The 25411-nt window shown below is 49.2% G+C and overlaps 1 protein-coding gene across 3 annotated transcripts in view; it reads left to right on the top strand.

Moving 5' to 3' along the window:
* LRIG1 (leucine rich repeats and immunoglobulin like domains 1) overlaps nucleotides 1–25411 on the top strand; it is a 116336-nt gene that overhangs the window by 80861 nt on the left and 10064 nt on the right. For all 3 annotated transcript variants that reach the window (XM_019757174.2, XM_019757173.2, XM_019757172.2), the window contains 8 exons: nucleotides 124–267; nucleotides 1814–1957; nucleotides 4284–4427; nucleotides 7377–7520; nucleotides 9640–9720; nucleotides 15512–15583; nucleotides 16377–16448; nucleotides 20408–20571. In XM_019757174.2, coding sequence (XP_019612733.2) covers nucleotides 124–267; nucleotides 1814–1957; nucleotides 4284–4427; nucleotides 7377–7520; nucleotides 9640–9720; nucleotides 15512–15583; nucleotides 16377–16448; nucleotides 20408–20571 — 965 coding nt within the window. The remainder of the gene's footprint in view (nucleotides 1–123; nucleotides 268–1813; nucleotides 1958–4283; nucleotides 4428–7376; nucleotides 7521–9639; nucleotides 9721–15511; nucleotides 15584–16376; nucleotides 16449–20407; nucleotides 20572–25411) is intronic.

Genomic DNA, 25411 nt, shown 5'->3' with positions numbered 1-25411 from the left:
GGGAAGTGTGTTTCTCTGGGTGTGTTGTAGCTCATTTTCCCAGCTTGGCCGGGTCTGGTGTGTGTAACAGAACGAGGAAGGCCTCCTCCTGACCACTGCATTTTCTCTCCCGAATCATTCCAGCAACCTGGCAGGCAACCGGATCGGCACCCTGGAGTCGGGAGCATTTGATGGTCTGTCACAGTCGTTGCTGACGCTCCGCCTGAGCAAAAACAGGATCACACAGCTTCCTGTGAAAGCATTCAAGTTACCTAGGTTGACACAACTGTGAGTATAGAAACCTGCACTTTAATTAAGGTCAGCCAAACTTTATGGAGGCCAGATTTCCCCAGGGACCCCATGCCAAATGCAGCTCCTTCCTCACCCCCGCTTGGTCAAGCTCTGCATAAACTATCATTAATGACTGTATGGCAGCACCTAATAAAAGCAAATTAGAAGCTGGGTCTGGTGCCTGCGGGCTGCCTCAGGTTGCTGAGGAAAAGATCCACTGCAGGTCTACCTGCTTGTCTTTGTTGGAACTTTCCAGAATGACATGAGGAATCCTGCTGGTCCTGGCGAGGGCTTAGGCTCTTTGGGTTAGGTTCCTTATTGATCTTAGAAGTTTTGGGGTATGTGTGCGTGTTTAAGGAACCCAGAAAATCTGTGCCATGGGCATTAGGGTATCCAGTGCTTCTTGAGCAGTTTGAGGGGAAGTTAGGTGTAGCCAGAGGTAGTAGTCAGCAAGAGATGGGCCATCGTCTCCATCTCCTGAGTCATATAAGGTCGCTGATTTATTTATTTCTTGTTGAAACAAAGGATTTATTTGTTTAGTTTTTTGATGACCAAGGACGAGTGCCCTCCAGGAATGGCACAGGGTTCGGATTCAAGAAAACCTCCATTTACTAGAACCTGATGGATATTCTTTACATTTTTTTCTGTCATCTTTGTACCAAAGAGTGTCTCTCAGGAAAATAAGCCAATCCTGGAGAACTGGTTTAAACAGAACGAAACAATTGTTCATGGCCAGTGTGGCAGCAAGAGGGAGTGTGCTCAATGATCTCTCTGCCTGTGCCCCCGGTCCCCCTGCTGCAGCCATGACAGACCCTGGGCTCTGCCCTCTTCCTCCTGGTGCTCAGGAGGTTTTTTGTAGGGCAGGGTCATGGGGCACTACAGAAGAATTTGGGGGAAAACCAAGGGCTTTCTGGTCAGCCCTGTGTTCCCCGCCCCTTTCCCCGGTGTTCTTGATGGATGCAGCCCACCCAGATTCCCAAAAGCTTTGGGTTATCTGAGGTTTGCCCACACTGGGACTAGAAGCCAAATGTGTGTGCTTCATGGTGTGTCTAGATCCCCCACAGGCAGTAACTTCTCTGTCAGTAGAGATCCTATTAATGCCCGAGTGAAAGTATCATTGCCATTTGATACCCAGCGGTTAGCTCTTTCCTGGGTGGAGGCAACTCGTGTGGGTTTCTGTTGCTGAGCTAAGAGACAGCTCACCCAAACTTCGTATCCTGAGTCATACATACCTACCTCCTGTCTGCAGAGTCGTGGACATGCTGGGAGGAGATGGGAGCGCTGGCTCATTCAGGAGCACAGGGAACCAGCTTCTGGAGAGCCCCACACCTCCTGTCTCATTCATTAGCAGGGTCAGCGCCTGCACGTGGGCAGGAGCTGCCATGAGATGCCAGGAGGCTCCCGCTGCACAGAGGCTGCACTGGGACCTCTTCACTGCGATTTTCCCTGCTGCCTGGGAAACCCAGCGGGACTGCGTGGGAACGGTTGTAGGGGGGTGCATGGTGGGGGAGCTGCTCTGAACGCACCCGTTTCATCTCTTTAGGGACCTCAATCGGAATCGGATTCGGCTGATCGAGGGCCTGACGTTCCAGGGCCTGGACAGTTTAGAGGTTCTGAGGCTTCAGCGGAACAACATCAGCAAGCTGACCGACGGGGCCTTCTGGGGCCTCTCCAGGATGCACGCGCTGTAAGTGTGGGCGGGTGCTCGGGCAGGGCCCTGGCTGTGCTTGGGCACCGGGACTCGCGTGTGGTCCGCCTTCGTCACACACCCATGTGTCCACTCAGGCCCCTGCCCCGAGGATCGTCTAGGACTCAGCCGGTGCCAGCCCCTCCCTTCGGGACTTCAGCCGGGCCTAACTCAGTGTCTTTGGGAACTTTGCCAAATCTAAGGGTGTTTTCCTCCCAGGTTAGGAAAGTCCGCTGGGGGCAGGCGCGGGGGTGGGGTGGGGTGGGGGGGTGGTGGTGGGCGCTTAGTGGATTTGGTCAAGTTAGTTGCTTAGTGAAGATGGAAGAGGGAGCCTATTTGCTGGGGCTGTTCTCCCCTCCCCGTTTCTGCTCCCTCACGCCCGCCCCCTTCGCTGACTAGAGCAGGCTGCCTTCCCACATCCTCTCCCCTCTCCCACGCGCTACAGGAAGTTCCTTCTCTCCCGCTTTGGGTTTGACAGTCTTCCTTGATGTGCAGGTGGGCCAAAAATGTATAGTTCTTCCTGGACATTTATTTATGTTTAGTGAGCTAATCAGGCCACTTGGTACAGATGTTCCGCTTTTATCAGGGGACCATTCTTCCCTCCAGATGTGTCCAATCGCAGAGCTTGCTTTTCTGCCAGATTAACGTAAAACAACAAAAAAGCATGCCAAGAAGGGCAGAAAAGGCAGTTACTGATCTTTTACTTTTAAACATTTGAATTTGTTTATTGTTAATCAGAAGTAACATATACTCATAGTTGAATAAAATCAGATTGTAAAGAAAAGCAGTTGTTGCCCACCCCTCCCATCCACCATTGCCTCTTTCCCTCAGTTCTGCTCCCAAGAGGCAGTCCCTTCTCATTTCTCTTTCTGTGTTTTTCTGTTTGTAGTTTTGCTGGTGCTTACTTCCACTTACACCACTGTCTCCATTTGTCAGCTTGAGATTTCTTGCTGTATGGTCAGTGATTTAACTTGTCCGACACATCCCCCCACTCCCTTCCAGTCTCTACAAGTTATGTCAGGATGTTCTTGTCTTTTATTAGTTATCTTTGCAACTGAAACAGAAAACAAAAGTTGTATGTCCATTCCATCAACTCTATTCTGTGTTTCACCGATCCACGCCCCTCTCTCTCTGCCCCTCCCCCCTCTCTCTCTGTGCAGCGAGGGCATTAGCCCCTGGTTTTGCTTTTTACTCTCTTCCTTGTCCACTTTTGGTTGGCTGTGCCTCTGTTTTTACATATTCAAGAACACTTTTACTAAACGGCCTTAAAACTATCATTTTGGACTTTGAAATCTAGGTGGTCATGTGCTGGGTGGACTGAGATTAAAAGAGAATTCTCAGAAAAAAATGGAGTTAGCACATACCATATGGTGTTATGTTAAACAAATTCACACAAATTGGGGGCGATGAGTTGCCTTCGAGGTTATTGATAAATTTAATGCTTACTTTTTGAGCAGAGGCAGAAAGTGAGGTGGGTAACAGTAAGAAACACATGTTGCCCAAAGCAGTCATGCTGAACACAGGTGACATTTGAATGAGTAACTTGTATTGAAGTGGTCAGTTGTGTGGGGTGGAGCCATCCTTGGCCAGGATGTGCAGTGTCGAGAAGGGGGTGACAGTGCCCTTAACCAGTAAACTTGGTGGGAGCTGAGGTTCACAGCACGGTGCTGAGATTTGACATGCATTTTCTTATTTCCTTCTCGTAACAGTCCTATGAAGAAGATACCCTTGGATGTCTCCGTTTTCTAGATGTTCAGGCTCATTCAACCCACAAAGTGGCAAAATTGGGGTTTAGATCCAAGTACTCTGACCCCAGAGCCTAAGCTGTGTCTCTTGGCACAGTGGTCCCAGTGTCCACACTTAGTTAGCCAAACCTGGATTTGGATTCTGGTCCCTCATTACATGCCAACCTGTGGAATCTTAGACAAGTTACCTAGCTTCTCCCAGCCTCAGTTTCCTCATCTATAAAGTGGGGATGATAATGAAAACTACCTTCTTTTCTCTCTTCTTTCTCTTCCTTTCATGGACTCTGCCCTCTGCTTGGAACTCCTCTGCCCATCTGTGTGCCTGGTTTACCTATGCTCAGCCACAAATGTCGCTTCTGGGAAGCTTCCTTTCGCCCTCTGAACTCTGTCCATCTGTTTGATTTGCCTGTCTCGCTGCTCCCACCCACGCACCCTCCACGGTTCCCTCATGCAATGTTGTTACACCCTTAGTGCTGACCAGTGTCTGCTTCCCAGTGGCTGCTCACTTGCTGTGTGTGCAGTGGATGAAGGAGTGGCTCGGGGACGTGCCATCGTCATCCTGCGTGTGCTTGTCATTGCAGGCATCTGGAGTATAACAGCCTGGTGGAAGTGAACAGCGGCTCGCTCTACGGCCTCACGGCCCTGCACCAGCTCCACCTCAGCAACAACTCCATCTCCCGTATCAGCCGTGACGGCTGGAGCTTCTGCCAGAAGCTGCATGAGTTGTGAGTGGCCCCTGGCTTTGCTGTGTGCCATTTAGAGACACTGCCTGTGGGTGACACTCCAGTGCCCAGGAAGCGCTAGGCCTGGCACATCTCAAAGTGGACGTTGGGCGGCTCAGGTGGGGAGGGGCTCAGAGCCCTGCAGTGGCCTGTTTGAGGGAAGACAGAGCCCAGTGACCAGGCGCAGAGCAGGACCCCGAAGCCCAGTCCCTCAGTGATCTCACCGTGACTCCTTCCTAATCCCCTCTGCATCCCCGATTCCAGGTCAGCGAGGGCTCCAGGGGCAGCCCTAGGACCCTGCGGAGCTTAGGCCCCAAGCCTCCCTGGGCGGGTGAAAGGCCCTGCTTGGAGTGCTCTGCTCTGCTCTGCTCGGCTTGGCCTGCGAAGGGAGGGCAGCCACAGAAGTGTTCCCCTTGCAGCCGTGAGAGCTGTTGTACACCAATAGCTACAACGAGTAACACAGACTTCTTTAGTGAAGGGTCATTTGGGCTCAAGCATAGAAAGGACAGTGAACCTGAGAGCTGACGACGCCCCGAAACCCTGACACCGGGAGAATTGACCATGCTCTGCTCTGCTCGGCTTGAATTTGCCCCCAAATACGACCTAACTGGAAAATAAGCCCTAGCCTGGATTTTTAGGATGACATCCCCTGAACATAAACCCTAATGTGTCTTTTGGGGCAAAAATTAATATAAGACCCGGTCTCATTTTCGGGGAAACACAGTACGTGCCTGGCAGTGTCTGCGTCCCTGCCTGAGACCCATGGCCCTGGCACTTGCTCCTCCCCTCCCCCTTAGCATTCCCTGACCCACGGGGAGACTCCTGTGCTGATGTGACTGTGTGATTACACTTCACTTAAGGATGGACAGTTCCCTCATTCCTTCGGGAGACTCCCAGATGGAGCTCCCAGGCTGGGGCTGGGATCTAAGCTGGTGCCCAAGGTGGCTAATAAGGTAGGACAGACTCTCTGGGAGGGGCTGGCTTGGGCTGTCTGCACTTTAGGGGGGGAGTGTTAATGACAGCAGCCAGGGACTCGATGGACATACCCACGTCCCCGTGTTTCTGTCCCATGTCTACAAGATTCGTTGTTTGGAGGAAACAAGTGTATTCTCAGTGTGTATGTTATTTCAGTTTAATATGTTCAAGGTTTCTGAATTCTACTTTAGTCCACTATGTTTCTTCCCTTCCCTTCCTTCCTTCCTTCCTTCCTTCCTTCCTTCCTTCCTTCCTTCCTTTCTTCCTTCCTTCCGTTTGGATGGGTTTTCTTTTTTCTAGGCTTGACTGTAGGAAGAGATTCACCCACGGAAGCAAACAGTTGTTCTGAGTGCCAGGCTTCTGTCCGTCTCGAGTCTTTTTCTCTCTTGACCTCACCAGGCAAACTTAGGGGGATGTTTAAAGTTAATGTTGAGTCTTGCAGCTGGTGTTTTTATCTGTGCTTCCGTGTTTTCCCCCTTGCGCCTCTCCTCCCCCCATATACCCCACACTGATTGGAGTTTATATTTCAGGGAATCCATCATTCCCTAAAGCACAAATCAATAGACCTACCTCTTTCCTTTTGCTCACTTTCCTTGGATTTTGTGAATGTATACGTGTTAGTGTTAACCTTTTGGGTTTAGCTTCCGGACCCTTCAGGGCAGAGCAGTTGCACAATATTCTCACGTGGTACTTGGTGGCTTCTGACAGGCTCTTTGCTTTGCTCGGGCTGTGACCCACTAGGGAACTCCCAGGACCCATGGTTTTCTGTTGTCCAGGCCTGGGAGCAGCGGGGAAGCAGGAGGGGTCTTCTCTAAGTCCCCCAAACCCAAGCCAGTCCAACTACTAAGGTGAGGGGTGGTCCTCTGAATCACTGGAGGTGTGCAAGCCCTTGCTGTTGAGGTGGTGGTGGTGAAAGGCATGCTTCCTGGGCCCCTTCCAGCTGGTGGGCACTGCGGCGCGGTCCTCTGCCCTCTAGACAGGCAGAGAGGGTCACCGAGTGTGCCCTCAGCAGCTTAGCAGTTTGCCCGACATCTAGGTAACCTCAGAGCCAGGCTTAGGACTGCTTTCCAGCATGTTTCCCGCCCCTCCTTTAAGCTAAATTCTTTAATTGCAGGTGAGGATGTAATTTTGATCCCCTGCCAGGTCTTTGCGACTGACAGACACAAGGACTTATTTCTCCAGGAGGGAACGAATGTTACTCCCTGCTGCCTTTAAAAACTCATTAATCTTCTCCAAATTTATTTTCCATATTCCTACCCCAGACCAAATTTCCCATTTTTCAATGATGGATGACTGACATGCCAAGTAAGCAGCCCAGGGCCGTGTCAGGGGCAGGAGGCATGCTGGGAAGAGGAAGGTTTGATACGCTCAGGGAAGGTGTATGATTTGGGGGCACATTCCCTGCCCTGCTTGCAGTGGGGGGGGGGGTCATGCTTAGAGACTGTCTGTCTTGGATGGGGGCGAGTCTGGATGGGAGACTGGTCAGGTGGGCACTGCCCAGGTGAGGCGTGAAGTTCTGTGAGGAAGGCTTGTTCCAGGTGGTGGCTAGTGGTGCCCTCTGCTGGCCAATGTCAGGAGTCTAACTGGGCCGCCCTGCTCACTGAGCACCCGCTGGGGTCCTGTCCAGAGTTGCAGGCCATGGCCGTGAGAAGCCCTTCATCACATGGATCAGAACTGGCCACAAGCACCGGCATGAAGGGCTGGAGCTTGGAGACTTCTTGAGCTGTGTGGCCCCGTGCAGTCCTCCCAGTTTCTCATACCTCCTGGTCTCCGTGACCCCCATGAACATTCCAGAGTCAAACTGGGTGTTGGGCCCTGATGGGTGACGAGCTGCCCGACCACTGTTGCCTTGGGGTTTTGTGGGTGTGTCCCTTCCCACTGAGACCGGCTTAGCGTGCCTTGCTGTTTAGGAAAGGACAGGGGAGGGCAGTCCCTGTGACCTGATGGTGACATTTGCTTCCTCTGCCCCTTCCTCAGGATTCTGTCCTTCAACAACCTCACCCGGCTGGATGAGGAGAGCCTGGCCGACCTGAGCAGCTTGAGCACCCTGCGCCTCAGCCACAATTCCATCAGCCACATCGCAGAAGGCGCCTTCCGGGGGCTCAGAAACCTGCGTGTCTTGTATGTCTGTCGCTGTGGCGTTGACAGAATGAAGGGGTCCCCAGCTAAGAGGGCGGGAGGGAGCAAACCAGCTGCTTTGTTGAATTGCTGAAGTCCCGTCTCATTGGCTGTGAGTCAAAATTGGATCCAAGGCTGACTGTTACGTGTGCAGGGTCTCAAACTTTTATATTATCAACTGAAAAAAACTGGTTGAGCAGAAAAATGTCCCTCACTCTCCCAAGATGGTGCCTGTAGAGTGACGATGACTCAAAAACAACTTGTTGTCAAGTGTTAATTCCCACTTGTCAAACGCTTGCAGGATGCTGGGCCCTGTTGTTGGGGAAAGCTGCCCAGGCGAGTGCTGGAGCAGCCTCCAGACAGCAGCCGTGGGGTCAGCCTTTCCAGGCTTGAGTCTTCTCTCTGCAACTTCCATTTTTAAGCCCCAAATATTTTCCGTCCAACGGAAGGGAATGCTGAGCTCGTCTCTTGGGGTACCATTTACACATCTTCAGCATACCGTGTCCACGATGCCCCTTTTCCAAGACAGGTGGTTAGAGAACCCTCTGTTTTTCCTTGAGCCTCAGTAGGGGTCATTTAGCAGAATGAACAAAATGGAGTCGATAATGTCATTTTCCTTTAAGTCCCTAATTAGCTGGAGTTGCCAGAAATTGCTGCAGGATGCTTTTGGGGACTTAAAATTTTTCAGTTGTTGGCTTCAGAGAACTTCAAAGCAACTATTGGAATAAAGTCTCTAAAGAGAAGCGTTTGGTTTTCAGCAGTGGCGGGGTTTTACAGCCTCCTTTCCAGGGGTGCCCCTCTGCGGAGACTGGGCCTGTCCCTGTACTGGAGGGAGGAAGGCCTTTGCACTTGCACCTGGTGGAGAGGGCAGGGGAGGCTTTGATCCCCAGCTATTGTTGGGGAGTGTGAAAGAGCCGGACGCAGGCTATTCAAGCTGAGGTCAGCCTTCCAGCCCTTGCAAGGCCAAAATAACAAGGCTGGGAACATTCAGGCTGAGCAGGCCAGAAAGAAGAGAAAAGCTCAGCAGCCAGGGCTGGAAGCAGGGAGACAGGCACACAAAGCCACAGCCCTGAGTCCCCAGTTTTTCAGTTTGAAGATAATAGGGAGGAACCCGTTGAAAGAAGTCCCTTCCAGCAGCAGAGTCTGGGCCCTTTGAGCTTCTTGCTGTAAAGTAAAGGTCAGAGCAAGCGTTTCACTTGGCGGTCAGAGCTCCCTGCCTGCTTCCTGGCAGCGTCGATTCCTTCCAACGGCTCTCATGGGAGCCAGTGCAGCGTCCCTGTCTGCTCCTGGCCCATGTCTGCAAGGGCTCGGAGAGGAAAGTATAGGAACCGAGAACCTAGGAGAGGGCTGACCGTGGCAGAATGGGGGCCTGGTCCCAGGCAGGACCTGCCCTTAGAAGCTGAGGGAGGAAGCTGAGCCACTGGCTTGTGATTTGCATTATTGAGGAGACTTGGCTGAAGCGCTGGCCTCATCCTCTCATTCTGGCAAATGGGTCACAAGTCTGACTCGGCACCCACATGTCGTTCCTGGCTCAGATTGAAAAGGTGGGGGCTCCAGGCTCCAAACCCACTCCAGTTACCAGCATGGAACTGGCCCCTGGGAAGGCCCCAGGCCGGAGCCTCTTTCTTCACCATCCTTTTTCTCCACGTGCCCTTTGCAGGTTCTCAGTCAAGTCCAGGAATGGGACTCTAGTTGATGTGAGAGCAGATGCGAGCTTGTGGAACCTTTCTGGCTGATTCTCAGTGCCAGTGGCCAGATGTCCACTCTTTAGGGGTGGAATACAAACAAGGCTTTTCCCACGTGCTATTTGCACACTCTCTATCCCCTGGGGCTCAGTCTTGGCCGACAGGAACAGCAAGGTGGAGCTGGGCTAGCTGCTTGCTCGTAGCATGTGTCAGCTTTGTGGGCAGGCTGAGGAAACCAGGCCGCACTGCAGCGTGTGCAGCCCTGAGCTCCCCGTGGCTCAGTGGGCGCAATTCTGTGATCGTATGTCACAGCTGGACGCCTAGATGTTTGAGCTTCACAGTGGCAGACAGGTGTCCGTCTGTCCCTCCAATTCATGTTGAAGAATGAGTTGAGAACTCACACTGGATGGTGAGCTTTCTGTCTGTCTTCTCCCCAGGGATCTGGACCACAACGAGATTTCAGGCACTATAGAAGACACCAGTGGCGCTTTTTCGGGGCTCGACAACCTTAGCAAGCTGTAAGTATCTCACATTTGAAGTTCTGGGGAGCTCGTTTTATCTTCTTTTATTTGGGAAGAAAAATCTGGATCAGAGAGCAGGAGAGACACCCAGCCACCTGCTGGTCAGTGGCATGACCACGGCCATGGGCATTGGTTTCTTTAGGGCTGAAGACCGGGTGTCTGGAGGCCTGTCGGGTCTTCTCCCATTTAGTTCATGACCGACATGAAGACAGACAATTTTTTTGTTGTTCTTTGCACAAAGGAGTCTTACACAATTTCTAGAAATTGTATGAAATGTCTAAAGCCGAGTAACTCTTGAAGGTTTTGAGTCTTCGGTCAGTATTTTTGTTGTTGATCATAATCTTAAACAGAAACAGTCGTTTACCAAGGGTAGTATAGTAGCTATTTTTTATTCAAGGCTTCTGGTGTTTTTGTTTTGCTTTTCTAAAGCTCCTAGAACTTGACAGTTATTCTCTGAGGTGCACGCACATGCTCGTGTGTGTTGTCTCTGACAGTCTCGTGAGGGCAGGCTCCACTATGCAGCCTCATTGCAGTGGAGGAAGCAGAGCTGAAGGGATTATGCCCAAGACCACACATCTGGGAGGCAGCAGGGTCAGGATTTGCCCGTGTGGCCCCAAAGCCTGGGTTGTATGTCCCTTGCCCCACCCTCTTTCTCTCTGCGTCTCCCCAGTACTTCGTGCAGATGCCACCCAAGGAACATACAGGAATGGGGATTGGAGCAATTATTACTGCTTAGCAGCCTCTCAGAGGGAGGGTTTGAAGGAGACCAGACAGAGAAGGCAGTCACCAGTGGCTCCATCTCCCCGAGTCTGTCCCTGACAGCAAGCTGCGGAGAGGGTAAAGTAAATATTTTGAAAGCAGCAGTGCAGCGTGAGGTGTAGGAAAGCCTGTGGTGGGGAGAGTCTTTCTGTACAGTTAATGTTTTTGATTTGTGTTGCAAAGGGAGGTTCTTCACACCTTTTATACTCTGAGAGTTCTGAGTAAGAAGCAGCTATTTGGGCTTTCTGAGGATTGTCTCTTCTCGAGCATCCTGTATTCTGGCGGCGTGTCAGTCAGAAACGCCTGTCAGTCTTTCCTCTTCTTCCCTAAAAACATGCTCCCTCCTCCCTCACCTCCTGGCCCCTTTAGCCAGGTCAGAGGCCTACCCTGCCCCGAGGAGCCTTGAACTGGGTGGGCATTGGGCTGCTGGGGCGTGGGGACCCTGGGCAGCCATTTGGCACACTCTGCACTGCGATTCCTCAGCCATGACTAATGGATGGAGGGGTGGGGACAGTGGATGGTGCCACCGAGTCCTTTGCAGGGCATGTCCCTCCAGTGGAACCTGGAGCTGCTCTTGGGTGTCATGGCTTCCAGGAGGCTCTTCCTCCCCCTGTGAGGGATGGCTGGCCCTGGCGCAGTGCCAGGGCTTTTGGTTCTGCATAAACCATGCTCATGCTTAGCCTGGGGCAATTACTTCTAAAGTCCCAAGAAATTAGCACAAGCCCCTGCATTCCTTGTTTGCACTGTGCTGTGCCAACGGGCACCCCAAAAGCAGTGGCTTCCTACCGACTGGGTGCTGAGACTCAAGAGAGCTTGTTAAAATACAGTCTCCAGCCACCACCGTCCCTGCTCCCCCCTCCCTCTTGACCCCTCCACTGATCAGAATCTTGGGGCTGGAGGCTTTGTACCTGTTTCAAAAAAATGGAGAGATGCACGTAATTGGGCGAAATTGGAGCAATAATAATTCCTTCAGATGATGAAATGTCTGCAGTCAGTTATTAGGTGTGATGGTACGGTGGTTATGTTGCCAAGATGAAGAAGAAGAATCCTCTTCTTCTTGGATTAAAAAAAAGGGTGTGATGCCTATGGTTTGGTTCCCAGTCGTCTGCTGGGCTGGGGAATGGGAAGTGGGTAGACGGGCACGACTGAGTGGTGATTGCAGCTGTGTGACGGGCACGTGGGGCTCGTGACATTCTTCCGTCGGCCTGTGAAGGTGTGAAATCTTCCACGTTAAAAGGGAGAAAGAAAAGCAAGTGCTTTCCTGTGATTCTGGTGCACAGTTCTGGAAGGTGTTGAGTAAACATTGTAGGGGGGGGGAGGAAGGAAGGGGCTCCTCCCCACTCGGTCTCCTCAGAGCACTGCCTGGGGACTCCTTGGCATGGTCGTGGCTGAGAGACACGGCCATGCACCACATTGCCTCATCTGAGTGGCCTGGTGGCAAGTCTGTTGGGATTCGTTAGAAGTGGGCAGCGTGTTAGCATAGAGAAGGGTTGCCCCTCTAGAGCTGTCGTGTCACAGGAACATTCATCATGTGGTGCTGCCATCAGTGCTCTGAGTCCCTGTGACCTGCCACGGGCTTGCCTTTGACGCACTCTACGGGTGGTGTTCAGGGATCCCCTTAGAACGGGAGGGGAGGGACTCTCTGGCCTTCACTCAGTTACTCAGAACCCAGGGTCCTTCTCGCCATTCAAGAAGCCAGACCTTAAATATTGTCTAAGAAAGGAATGAGTAAGTGGCAGAGCCGTAAAAGGTTTCCACTATAAAGATTGGATTGGTGTTGCCCTGCCCTTAATTTTGTGGTTTTGAACACAAGTATCTTCAAACTGGAGCTTCGTGGCAAGGCCAGAATGTTCCTGACTCTTGCGAGTGCCTTTCTCCCTAGTTTGCCTGTGATTATTATACTCACCCACCATGACCCCCTTCTTGAATATTTATGGGCCCCTGCTGGGGGCCTGCACGGTATCATCGCATGTGAGGGGGGTAGAGAGAACTTCTGGAGCACAGACTAGCGGCAGAGAGGAGATGTAGTCTCTTATGTACAGTGGGTGACGCACGTTCTTCCCCCAGGGTTCCAGCTCTCTCCATGACATTCCTCGGAAAGGGGGGTTGAATGGCACGGGGGCATGCGTGAACGGGGGCATAGGCAGAATTGGATTATGGGGCCAAGCCTCTGGCTTTCTGTGGCGTGGAGTGGGCCCAGGTGGGTGCTGCCCCCAGCAGGGAATGACTGCCCCACCATTCTCAGCGATACTCACTGTGGGGGGGTCGGGGGGGCTGCAGCCCCCAGCGGGGAATGACTGCCCCACCATTCTCAGCGATACTCACTGTGGGGGGTCGGGGGGGCTGCAGCCCCCAGCGGGGAATGACTGCCCCACCATTCTCAGCGATACTCACTGTGGGTGGGTGGGTGGGGGGGCTGCTCCTAGTCAGACGAGCACTCCCCAGGTCTGCAGGATGGCTTCAGCAAGATCCCAAAGACCTTTGGGAGCCTTTGGCTGGGCTGGCCGGGGGATTCATGAGAGGATTTGCTCCGAGTGGGTGGTGTGGCAAGATCAGGCCAGCTGTCCCTTCTCCGGGAGCCGTGGATCAGATACGGGCAAGTCTCAGTTGCCCCTGTGGGACAGAATGAGCACCCTTCTGGCCGGCAGTTTAGCTCTGCTTTCTCTGCACAGCAGCCTTTTATTGGAACTGTCTCTGTCCCCCAGCCCCGGCCCTAGATGTCTGCTGCAGGAATATAAGGACCGATTTTAATCACAAACACGGTGACGAGCCCCCACGTAATTGAGAATTTGAGAATCTGTTTTATTGCTATTGTCACCATTAGAAATAACAGTCTGCTCTCCTTGTAAAAGGGGTCAGTGTGATTAATATTTAATGGATGAAATAAAGCATAGCTTTTTGCTAGATCTAGTTCACGGGAGATCGCGCTACACAGTTGGATACGTTTTACTAGGACCTAGAGGATGCAGGGCCCCGGCCTGGGGAGCTGAGTAAGTGAGAAGTTTGCAGCATTCTGGAAGCTTTGAGTCTCAGTGCCCCATGTGCCGTTATTTGTTCAGCCCGTTCTGTGGTTGGGGAGCCTAAGCTAGCATGGTGTCTGTGTGTCTGGTTTATTTGTTTTCAAATAAAAGCTTCAGATTGAGAGAGGCTGTGGAAACCCTTTCAGGATGAGATTGTTTTCACATCCATGCAGACTGCCTACAAGAGAAAGAAAAGGCAAGGGGTCTCTGGCCTCTGTGCCCCTTCAGCCTCCCGAGGCAGGAAACAGAGCTGGCTTTGTCTGGAGGCTGAACTCAGAGTTACTGGTGGGGGCTGCTGCATTGGAGGACCCGAGAGAAGGAGCCTGTTCCTGATGAAGTGGGGGCATCGGGAGGCCCTCTGGTGTGGTTGCCCCAGAAGTGGCCATGCGGGCTTGGGGTACCCCAGGAGCAGGTTGAGAGAGCACCTCCTTCTGCGGCTCCTGGCGTTGACTGGGTCAGGCCCACATTTGACCCGTCTTCCTGAAGCTGGGAATTTGTGGAGGTTGCCCAGGGGCCCTTTGCAGCTAACATTTAAGCTGGGCTTTGCCATCGTTGAAATTCTCCAAAGCTCACATTTCCCTTCAGCAGGGAGGCGGGTCTGGTGCTCACTGTTTTGTTCTCATGGGCCCTAATCTTAATGTAGGTCTGAAGGTAGAGCTGGCCATTACTTGAAATCTTTCTCTTGATTCTCAGATGAGGAGTCCTCCCCGCTCCCCATCCTTGCTCTGAGGGGCTGGACCAGGCTGGCTTTCTCCAAAGGCTTCTGCCATAACGTCTTGCACCTGTTGCCCAGGAGTCCCTGTCCCAGACCTGGCCATTCTGAGATTCCCCAGGAGTTGGCTCCCAGCAGTCCACGTTTTGAACAAGCCCTGCAGAGAACCCTGGTGGGCGCCGGAGCCCCCGGAGCTGACTGACAGCATTTTCTCTGGGTGCTCGTTGGAGGTTTCCTGTGCTCATGGGACTTGGAGGCAGCACCCTGGCGGCCTCTCCTCAGAGTACCTGCTGAGGAGGGAAAACTGAAACCTGGATTCTTTTCATTCCCAATGTCCAGCATACTTTACGTGCCACTCCTTGCCCCCACCTGGTCCAGAAACAAACGTTGCTTTGGATCACACAGCCCCGAGGAAGAAGCACTGCTTTCTTGTGTATTGCAGGGGGGTGATGGCGGTGGGGGTGGGGCCGATTTTGGTTCCTAAGGAAACTCCACAGTTACTGCTCAGGTTGGGATTAGAATTGCCTAAAGCAGGACCTTCATGGGTAGGCGGCCCAGGGGTACAGGCAGTAGCTAACCCAGGAGGGTTGAGAACATGTCTGTCTGGGATTTAGTGAGCCTGGACCCATGGCGTCATCGACAGACAATCGGGGTTCTTGCGAAAGAGGCCGAAGCACTGTGGCCTGCAGGCCATAAGGGGTCTTCCCGTGGGTGGGGGTTGCAGTCCCCTGTGGAGCTACCTCAGGTGTAAGAGCCAGGGAGCCATCTCCCTGGATCCCCGTGTCCCTGCCCTCTGCTTGCCGCCTTTAAACCTTTATGCCCAGAATACAGTTTCCAGAAGTGGGGGGTAGTTTTTGGTTCTGGAATTTCCATTACCTCCTCTAAGTCTGCTTCCTCGCGCTGACACAGTGATCGTTCCCTCTCCTACGAGGCCATGGCTAAATGTCAACCCCCCCCCCACCTTGGGTGGTCCTTGGAGAGAGACGGCCGGGGCTGGACAAGGTGATTTCCACTTAAAATCGCAAGGGGCCTTTTTTAGGCGAGACAGTGCCTGCAATTCCAACCTGTCATCACTGTTAAATTCTAATAAAGATAAAAGTATTTCATTTCAGAAAGGGGAAGGCCTGCATACTTCAGCCCCGTAAGCTCAGCGCAGGTCAGATTTCCACCTGCCTCTCACTGGACAGACTTATCAGATAGCACTCCCCTAATTGTGTGTTCTCTTTCTCCCAACCCTCCCTGTCTCTCCCCGCCCTCCCCAACGCCCCTCCCGTTTTTGGATGTTGGGAACCTGCAGGACGCTATTTGGAAACAAGATCAAGTCTGTGGCTAAGAGAGCGTTCTCAGGGCTGGAAGGCCTGGAGCACCTGTGAGTATCTTGTCAGACCTTCCCTGAGCCTAGGCCTGCCAAACGCGGCTGCGGGGAAGTCTGCTAGCAATTTAATCACATCTTTGTAAACCGAGAAACAGGCGATTTGGAAACGCCAGCTGCTTCCTTCTCATTATAAGGCGGCTTCAACTTTGGCCTTTATTTCGCCTATGCCAGGAACAGTTACAGAACATATGGCCAGTTGGTGAGCTCCCAATTAGTGCAGTTGGTGTTTGGATAAAGCCCTGCCACCCATCCGGCCTCACCATGGCACTGGCCCCTGGTTACCTTCCCATCCCGAGCCGATGCGTTATTTTGGGCCAGACTAGTCCCTTCTCTCAAGCAGCTTAAATTTGTTGGGCTTCGCTGGGAGGTTTTCTCCTGCTGTGGTCGCTCAGAGCCTGGATGGAGAAGGAGGGAACAGCACTGAGCTGTTTGCGTTGTCACCATCTGAGGTGGATGCCTCTCATACTTGATTCTTCCTTTATCTTGTCCTTGAAGCAAGTTTGACTTGGATTCTGTGGGTAAAGGTTTGCATGTTGACTTGCTAAAGCGGCCTTAGCCCAGCTTTGATGCGGCCGTTCAGTCTGGCTTGCTTCCAGAGTCACGCCGTGTGCTGTGTCAGCCTGTGTGAGACGGTGCCCTTTACAGTGGCATTTGGGGGTCAGCCTAGTACCTGGGGTTCCCTGGGTAAGACCAGGGCTGTCCTGAAAAGACCCTGAGCCTCAGCTCACACGTGCTGACTGCAAGGGTACTGGCCTGCTCCGCGTAAGTAAAGAGTGTTCTTTTGCAGGAACCTTGGAGAGAATGCTATCAGGTCTGTCCAGTTCGATGCCTTTGTGAAGATGAAGAATCTCAAAGAGCTGTAAGTACCTGGGATTCAGGGCCCAGTTTACACGAGTAGAAAATTTCAGAGTAAGAAGCACCTTACTTGCATTATGCCTTGTTTTATGTAATAGTTGTGATTGTTTATAGTTGTAAGTTAAATTGTCTTTTTTTAAAAAATGCCCTGTGGGGGCTTATTATGAATCAGGGGTAAGCACACTTTTTCTTAAGGGGCCACATTATAAATATTTTTAACTTTGTGAGCCATAGGGTCTCTGTCATGGCAACTCAACTCGGTTGTTGTAGCAGGAAGCAGCCATAAATAATACATAAGCGAACGTGTGTGGCTGTGTGCCAGTAAACTCTCATTTACAAAAACAGGCCATAGGCCTGCGGGCTGTAGTTTACTTACTACTGTTCTGCATGATGTGAAATAAACTCTCTATGACGTATAGAACCATCCCTTTAATTATGCCAAGGGCAAGTTTTCATCTTTTGGGTTTGCTTGAAATGAAGGGCCTATATTGAGAGGGGCTTCTTTAAAGAACTTGGTGGGCTGTGAGCAGGGCAGAGATACCTGTGGGATGGTCACAGATAATTGTGGGGTACTGAGGTGGTGCCCAGCCCACATCTGTCTCCAAGGCCCCCTTCATAGTTCATGGCGGTGGTGGTGCCACTGCAGACTGTCACCGTGGGCCCTTGGGTAAATGAAGAGGGTTAGAAGAGTTGACCCATGTCCTCGTCTGAGGCAGAGGAGCTAGTGTAGGTATTCAGGTAGCAATACCCAAGTTTCCTTTCTTCTTCCTACACATAATCTGATTCTGGAGTCAACAAGTCCTACCATAATATTAGTTCCCTAAAGGTGTAGCTTTTGGTTCTTACAAGTGTTGACAAAGTGGCAGATGCCAAAGGATGGCCATCTTTGCACCCTGACCTCATCCTTGCTCCTGAGGCCACTCCCGGTGAACCCTAGATTCTGGGGGAAGGGGGTGGCATGGGAAAATAGGGAGGTGCAGCCCCCGTGGTTGGAAACCAAAGCAGGAAGCAGGCCCCTGGTGACACTCCAGGGTAAGTGAGGGGAGGAGAGGGGACCCGGTATGGGCTTACCTCCTCTCACCTGTGACCTTCAGTTTGCTGGGAGATTCAAGTCTGCCAGGTAGATGCTCTTTTTCAGAAGGGTCATGACCTTAGAATGGGAGCCCACAGAAGGCTGGGTACACGGGTAGATATGTGATAAGCACACAAAGCAAAGCAAGTATTGTAAGTGGTGAGTGAGTGTTCACAGTGCATTTCTTTCAACGTTTCCGTTTTGAAACTTTTCAAATATAATGTTGGAAGTAAAAAAGATCTGATTAAATGGGAAGAGGATATTTTGAGAGAAAGAGGGAAGGACAGGGAGAGGAGTTTCCTTTTGGTCTCCTAAAAATTCCTGAGGCAGTTTTCTAGTTGGGATTAACTGGACCCTTCCATGTGTTTGGACACCCGCAGCCTCCCCGCCCCAGATGCTTCTGTGAGGTTCTGGAGGCTCCGCTGGGCCCTCTGCCTGGGTTTCCCATCAGTCACTGCCTGTGCCCAGCTGTGGCTGGCCCTGGGCTCAGCCCTCTGATGGGAGAAATGGTTAATTCTGCTTGGCTGTTTTCTTCCCTCATCGGATCCAGGCAGGTTGTGCTGTGCACTTAGTCACCCTCTGGGTGAATTTCCACCAGCGATGATTAGAAACACACTTTGAGTTGGAATCATGAAAATGCATGATGTGAGCCAGCAGTGTCAGGATGGCTGGAGGCGGGAGCCGTGGAGCCTGTGCCTGTTAGCAGTTGACAGGGCTGCACGTTCAGCTGGTGGAGGAAGTGGTGGGAGTCTGCAGAGCGCTGGGGCTGCCGGCGATCGCCTTCCCCAGTCTCTTGGCCTAGCCTTTGTCTTTACAGTCATGTGTGTGTGCATGCGTACACGCGTGCATGTGCATGTGTGTCTGTGTACATGTGTGTGCAAGGCAGCTCAGGGGCCAGTGTCCTCACTGTCTGGCTCCATTTCCTCTCCATCTGTCCTGTTGGGCCTAACTCTTCAGGAAGCTTTCTTTCCACCCTGAGTGCCCACTAGCTTGTGAGGTCTGGACACTGGTTTGAGATGAGTTTCATCGTAGAGGAAGAAGGAAATCCTCAGGGGACCTAGGCCTAACAAATACACTAAGTGTGTGGCATGAGTCTTAACCCTTTCCACATATGTTTCTGATCAAGGACAAATTGTCAGTTTTCCCCCCCAGTTTGTTCCTATGGCTCCAGTGCAATATGTCCCTGTCCCCGTGTAAGTGCCTAAAGTCTCACAGTGATGGCCCAGTATCTTCCTCTAGACTCATGTGCAGTAGCTCCAGGCTTTCCTGCTGACTACACAGAAAGGGGCCTCCGGGATGGGGAGCTGGAGGTGCTTCTGGCAGGAGGAGAGTCCTGCCCGCTCCTCACCTAGGCTGATGAGTTGCCCAGGGCCAGGCGGCAGCCTTCCCATGCTGCGAAGCTCCCAGAGGCTGAGCAGGAATCAGCCATGTCCCTGTGGTCAGCTGTGAGAGCCCCGCTGCCCCTACAATAACTACGTGATAGAACAGCCCTCCAGTTAGCTCTAAGCACAGAGCGACCTGACCATCAAATAAAAGTACAGAATCTAATGCTGATTCTAAGGTCTAACATGGGCAAGCATCCCAGTTATAATGGCTTTGAGATCAATTATTTCAGTCTTTGAAAAAGCACTTCCCAAAATGATTTTGATAAGTTAAGACGCCTAACTAATCTGGGACCGATGAGGACCAGGAGGGAAGAAATTTTACTTACTTTAGTTAGCCTTGGGTTCTCAGGCTTCAATTTCATTCTTCCTTGCTGTTCACTAGGTTTATAGCTTCTCTGCTCATTAGAAGGCCAGCGTGAAATAGAAGAAAATGAAAAAGCGGCCCGTTTGCTTGTTTTTTTTGACAAGTTAGGAAAATGGTGGGTGGAGAAGGAGGCTATTGCCATAATACTGGCCCATGTGACACTGTGGAATTCCTAAGCACACTCGCACCCCTTTCTGTCCCCATGTACTGGAGATAGATTTTTTAGGGGAAGCCCCGTCTTCATCCGTGCTGTGGGCTGGCCGCCACTCTTTAGCTCATGGCCTTGCGGTCCTCCAGGAACAGGGCAGCTAGACTCCTTGGCTGACTTATCTTCAAGTGACTCCACAGGAAGGAATGTCCACTGAGATGGCAATTCCGATTTCTGTTTAAAAAGCTGATCCTCAGTTGCTGAGAAATGAAAAAGAAAATATTCTCTGTTTGGGTTGGAACCTCACAAAACCAAAGTTGTGCGTTCTCATGCTCCCCGGGCATTGGCAATTAACTAACGAGTGCTATTTAGGGAGTGGGGCCGAGATCTCGTCTCCTGAGTAGCTGGTGTGGAGATAAATACACAAACAAGAGCGAAGCGCCTTGGCCAGGCTTACACTTGGGAGAACACATGCAGCTTTGCCAAATAAAAAAATAACAGTCCTAGAGAAATAGAGCCTTTCTCAGGACTTGTTTCGGAATTTAGATCAAAGTCTCAGATAGAATTTAGAAGCTCCTGGTGGCTTACCAGGAGAGTGGGAACAAGCAGAGAGGGGACAGTGCCACTCCTCTCTGTTGGATGGTCAGAGGCCCGATAAGTTAGCCAGCGGTCACATAGGAGCAGTGTCTGTCTTAGAACATGTATCAACTCCAGTGGTGTCAGCATGACCTGGGAGCTTATTAGCGATACAGAATCTTGGGTTCCACCCCTGACCGACTGAGCCAAAAAGCTGCATTTTACCAAAATGTCCAGGTAGATGATTTGTACTGCTCTGCGTCATTGGAGAGGAACTGTAAGAAAAATCACTTCCCATTACAGCTTGCAGCAGTGAATGACAGAAGCTGCTGGGAGATGCTCGATCGTTCTGTATTCTGAGAGAGTATTCCTTTTTTGTCCAGTCACACCTCAAACGTCCCTTGTGTTTTTCTTTCAGCCGTATCAGCAGTGACAGCTTCCTGTGCGACTGCCAGCTGAAGTGGCTGCCCCCGTGGTTACTGGGCAGGATGCTGCAGGCCTTCGTGACAGCCACCTGTGCCCACCCAGAGTCACTCAAGGGCCAGAGCATCTTCTCTGTGCCACCAGAGAGTTTCGTGTGTGGTGAGAATGTCTTCGTGATTTTGTTTATGAAGGGAAGGAGGCCAGGAGGAACTAACTGTTCATTGTGGCAGTGATTCCTACGATCAGGGTTAAACCCCAACCCATGGTTACCAATCAGCTGCTGGATGCAACTCATTTTCCACTGAAACCGCACACAGCGCTTACTGTACAGTCACCTCGTTATGTGGTTCCTGGAGTACACACATTCAATCAGAAGGGAGCATGAGCTGCTTCAACTACACATCAGAATCTTCACTTACAGGAAGATAGCTGTGTTGTTTCTAGAGGGCTGTGGTGCCCGGATTTAGCTGTGAATTTCCTCAGCGTAAGAGGCTGGGGTTTTAATGTGTGTTTCTTTCCAACCCCAAAAATGAAAGGTTAAATACAGGAAGAACAAGTCTCAGGAGAACAGTTGCTGCAGTAAAAATAATTCCTTGACGTTGACTTGCATGGTTGCTGTTCTCCAAACCACTGAAATCTGCACTTGGAGCTTAACATTCCATTTTCCTTCTGATTGTTGGAATGGAGCTCTTGCCATCTTTTTGAACCAGGGATGGTTGGGATCCAGTGCACTAGCTCAGATAGAAATAATGCAGCCTCATGGTCCGTAAGATGTTGTCAAAGAATGTGATGAATTTTGGGTTGTCCCTGGTTTCTGCTCTGAGCAGCAGCGTGGGTGGAATTTCGAGGCCCAACTGGAATTGCTGGGCAGGTGAGTCCCTGCCGCCCTCCGTCCCCAGTCTGCCCTGAAGACCCTAACCAGTACACCCTAGCAGCATGGGGACCCCTGTGGCCCACTTTTCTTCCTACTTTCTTGGGCATAGCCATAGCTAGTGTGTCTGCTGAAGTCAAGATACAAGTGCCCCACTTCCACACATCCACCTACCACCACCAGCACCACCAGTTCTGAGAGCAGGCTTGACCACCATCCTCCTGATCCAGTCCAGCAAAAAGCCTTACAAACACCTTCAACGTGGTAGCAGCTTTTCTTACTGATCAGTCTTATGGTAACATCTGTAGACTTGAAGGGACATATAGCTGCCATTCCCTAGGACAAAAGGGCTGTGCAGCCATTGTGCATCAAGTATTTGGTGGTCCTTGACCACTGAAATTGTTTATGGAGCTCTTGGAGATTTACTTTTCTGCCCCTTACTCCTTCTTTCCTGCCATAGGGCATGATCTTTCCCTTTGGGTGAGCCAGGGTAGGACCTGACATGCCACATGCAGCATCCAGCCTATGGCCCTGGCATATTCTGGATTACAGCAATTGTTGATTCCACATCTCTTCCCCCACCTCTGCATGTTAACTCAGGCTCCCACCAAAACAATCGTCAAGTGTTAATGGGAATCATGACTGCACCTGGCAGGAGATCAAGGTTCAAGCTCTGTGGGAGACCCTCACTCCTTTTTTTATAAAATTGAAATAAAACCACTTCATACCCACTAGAGAGATAGCTAGCCTGAAAATTCAGATAACAAGTTTTGGTGAGGATGGGGGAAAATCTGAACCTTCCTGCACTGCTGGACAGTTGCTAGTTTCTCAAACAATCAAACATAGTTACAGTATGATTCTACTCTTCCATGCAAGTCGAAGAGAAACGTAAGTATATGTCCACGTAAAAACATGTACCTGAATGTGCATAGCAATATTATTCGTAATAGCCAAACAGTGGAAATCACCCAAATGCCCACTAAGTTGTGAATGGGTAAATACGATGTGGTGTAGCCATACAATGGAATATCATTTGGTTATAAAAAAGGAGTCAGTCATACAACACAGATGACCTTGAAATATTATGCTAAGTGAAAGAGGTCAGTCACAAAAGGTCACATGCTGTAGGATCCCAGTCACATGAAATGCTCAGAATAGGGAAACCGATTCAGGTGGGAGGTAAAAGTAGTGGCTACTTAGGGCTGGGCAGGGATGGAAGAGAAGGGACGATCACCAAAACGTATGGGGTTTCTTTCTGCGGTGATGGAAATGTTTTTAAAATTGACTGTAGTGGTGGTTGCACATACTTGTGAATATACTAAAAGCCATGGACTTGTATACTTTAAATAGGTGAATTGTATTTCTATTAAGTTGTTTTAAAAAGAGAAATATAACTTATATACCTTGAAATTCACTCCTTTAAAGTGTACAGCTTGGTGGATTTTACAATATTGAAAATTGTGCGACTCTCACTACACTCTAATTTTAAAAGATTTTCATCACCCCTCAAAGAAAGCCCAGCGCCATTAGCAATCACTGCCTTGTCCCCAGGCCCTGCAGCCACTACTCGACAGCAGGTCTCTATCAGTTATGTATTCTTGATGCTTCACAGAAGTGGAATCCTACAATATGTGGTCTGTTGTGACTGTCTTTTTTCACTTAGCATAATTTTTTAGCATGTATCAACACTTCATTCTTTTTTAAATGGCAGAATAATATTCCATTGTCTGGATATGCGTTTTATTTATTCATCAGATGGTGGACATTTGGGTTGTTTCTACTTTTTGGGTATCATAAATAATGCTGCTGTGAACATTTGTGTTCAAGTTTTTGTGTGAATTTGCTTGGGAACATACCTAGGAGTGGAATTGCTGTGTCCATATGGTAACTTGATGTTTAACTTTTTGAGGACCTGCCAGACTGTTTTCAAAGGTGGCTGCACCATTTTACATAACCACCAGCAGTGTGTGAAGATTTTGATTTCTCCACATCTCTGCATTTGTTACAGTCTTTTTTATTTTACCTACATACTAGTTGATGTGAAGTGGAATCTCATTACAGTTTGGATTTAAATTTCCCAAATGACTGATGGCATTAACTATATTTTCACATGCTTATCGGACATATGTGTATCTGCTTTGGAATAATAGCTGTTCAGATCCTTTGCCCATGTTTTAATTAGGTCTTTTGTTTCTTTATTGAGTTGTAAGTGTTCTTTATATAACGTGTTTCCCCGAAAATAAGACCTAGCCAGACCATCAGCTGTAGTGCATCTTTTGGAGCAAAAATTAACATAAGACCCAGTCTTATTTTAATATAAGACCGGGTATAATATAATATAATATAATATAATATAATATAATATAATATACCAGGTCTTATATTAATTTTTCCTTCAAAAGACGCATTAGAGCTGATGGTCCAGCTAGGTCTTATTTTTGGGGAAAGAAGGTCTTAGGGATACAAGACCCTCATCAGACATATGACTTGCCAATATGTTCTCTCAATCTGTGCATTATAATTTTTTCTTTCTTTCTTTCTTTCTTTTTGATGGTCGAAGCACGAAAGTTTTAAATTTTGATGAAGTAAATTTCTCTTTTTTTCCTTTGTCATTTGTCCTCTTGATCTACGAAACTCTTGCCCGAGATAGGGTCACAAAGATGTGCACTTGTTTTCTTCTAAGAGTTTTATGATTTTAGTTCTTATGTAGTTCTAAAGTTTTGTTCTTTTTGAAGTGTTTTGACTATTGTGGTTTCTTTCCATTTCCTCATTAATTTTTGGACCAGCTTGTAATCTCTGCATAAAGAACAACTGGGATTTTGAAATAGGGATTGCATTGAACCTCTAGATTAATTTGGGGAGTATCACTATACTAAATCATTCCAATCTATGAACATGGGATTGTCTTTCCATTTTTTTATAGCTTTTTTGTAATTTCTTCAGTGATGTTTTGTAGTTTTCAATGTACACTGAATATTTTAAAATTCTTTTTGGTGTTATTTTAAATGGTTTTCTTAATTTTTATTTCCAAATTTTCATTGCTAGTTTATAAAAATACAATTAAATTTTATATGTTAATCTTATATCCTGCAGCTATGTTGAAATCGTTTATTCTAATAGTTTTTCAGTAAATTCCTTAGGATTCTCTTTTTATGTGATCATCATGTCATTTGCAAAAATATAGTTTTACTTCTTTTTTTTCCAGTCTGCATGCCTTTTATTTATTTTTCTTGCCTAATTGCCCTTGCCAGAAGCTCTAGTACATTGTTGGAGATGGTGAGGGCAGGCATCCTTGCCTTTTTCCTGATCTTGTGGAGAAAACATTCAGTCTTTCACCATTAAGTAGGTTAGCTGTGGGTTTTTTCATAGATGACCTTCATCAAGTTGCAGAATTTCCTTCTATTTCTAATTTGTTGAGGTGTTGTTGTTTTTTAATCATGAAAGGGTGTTGGATTTTGTCAAATGCTTTTAAAATTTTTACTAAATTTATTGGGGTGACATTGGTTAATAAAATTATATAGGTTTTAAGTATACAATTCTATGATACGTCGTCTATGTATTGCATTGTGTATTCACCACCCAGAGTCAGTTCTCCTTCCATCACCATATATTTAATCCCTTTTCCCCTTCTGCCATCTCTCTCCCCCCTTACCCTCTGGTAACCACTAAACTGTTGTCTGTGTCTATGAGTTTCTGTTTCTTGTTTGTTTGTCTTGTTTTCCGTTTCTTGTTTGTCTTGTTCATTTGTTGCTTTCAATTTTATATCCCATATATCAGTGAAGTCATATGGTTCTCATCTTTTTCTGTCTGACTTACTTCACTTAGCATGATAATCTCAAGATCCACCTACGTTGTTGCAAATGGCAGTATTTCATCTTTTCTTATGACCGAGGAATATTCCATTGTATACATGTATGTACCACATCTTTATCCAATCACCTATTGAAGGACACTTGGATTGTTTCTATGTCTTGGCCACCATAAATAATGCTGCAATGAACATAAGGGTACATATATCTGTACGGATAAATGTTTTCAAATTTTTTAGGTAGCTACTCAGAAGAGGGATTGCTGGGTCATATGGTGGTTCTAGTTTTAAATTTCTTTTTTTTTTTGAGAATTTTTGTA

Source organism: Rhinolophus sinicus, linkage group LG10, assembly GCF_036562045.2.
Source record: "Rhinolophus sinicus isolate RSC01 linkage group LG10, ASM3656204v1, whole genome shotgun sequence".
Classification (NCBI taxonomy): domain Eukaryota; kingdom Metazoa; phylum Chordata; class Mammalia; order Chiroptera; family Rhinolophidae; genus Rhinolophus; species Rhinolophus sinicus.
This window is presented reverse-complemented; position numbering and strand designations above follow the sequence as displayed.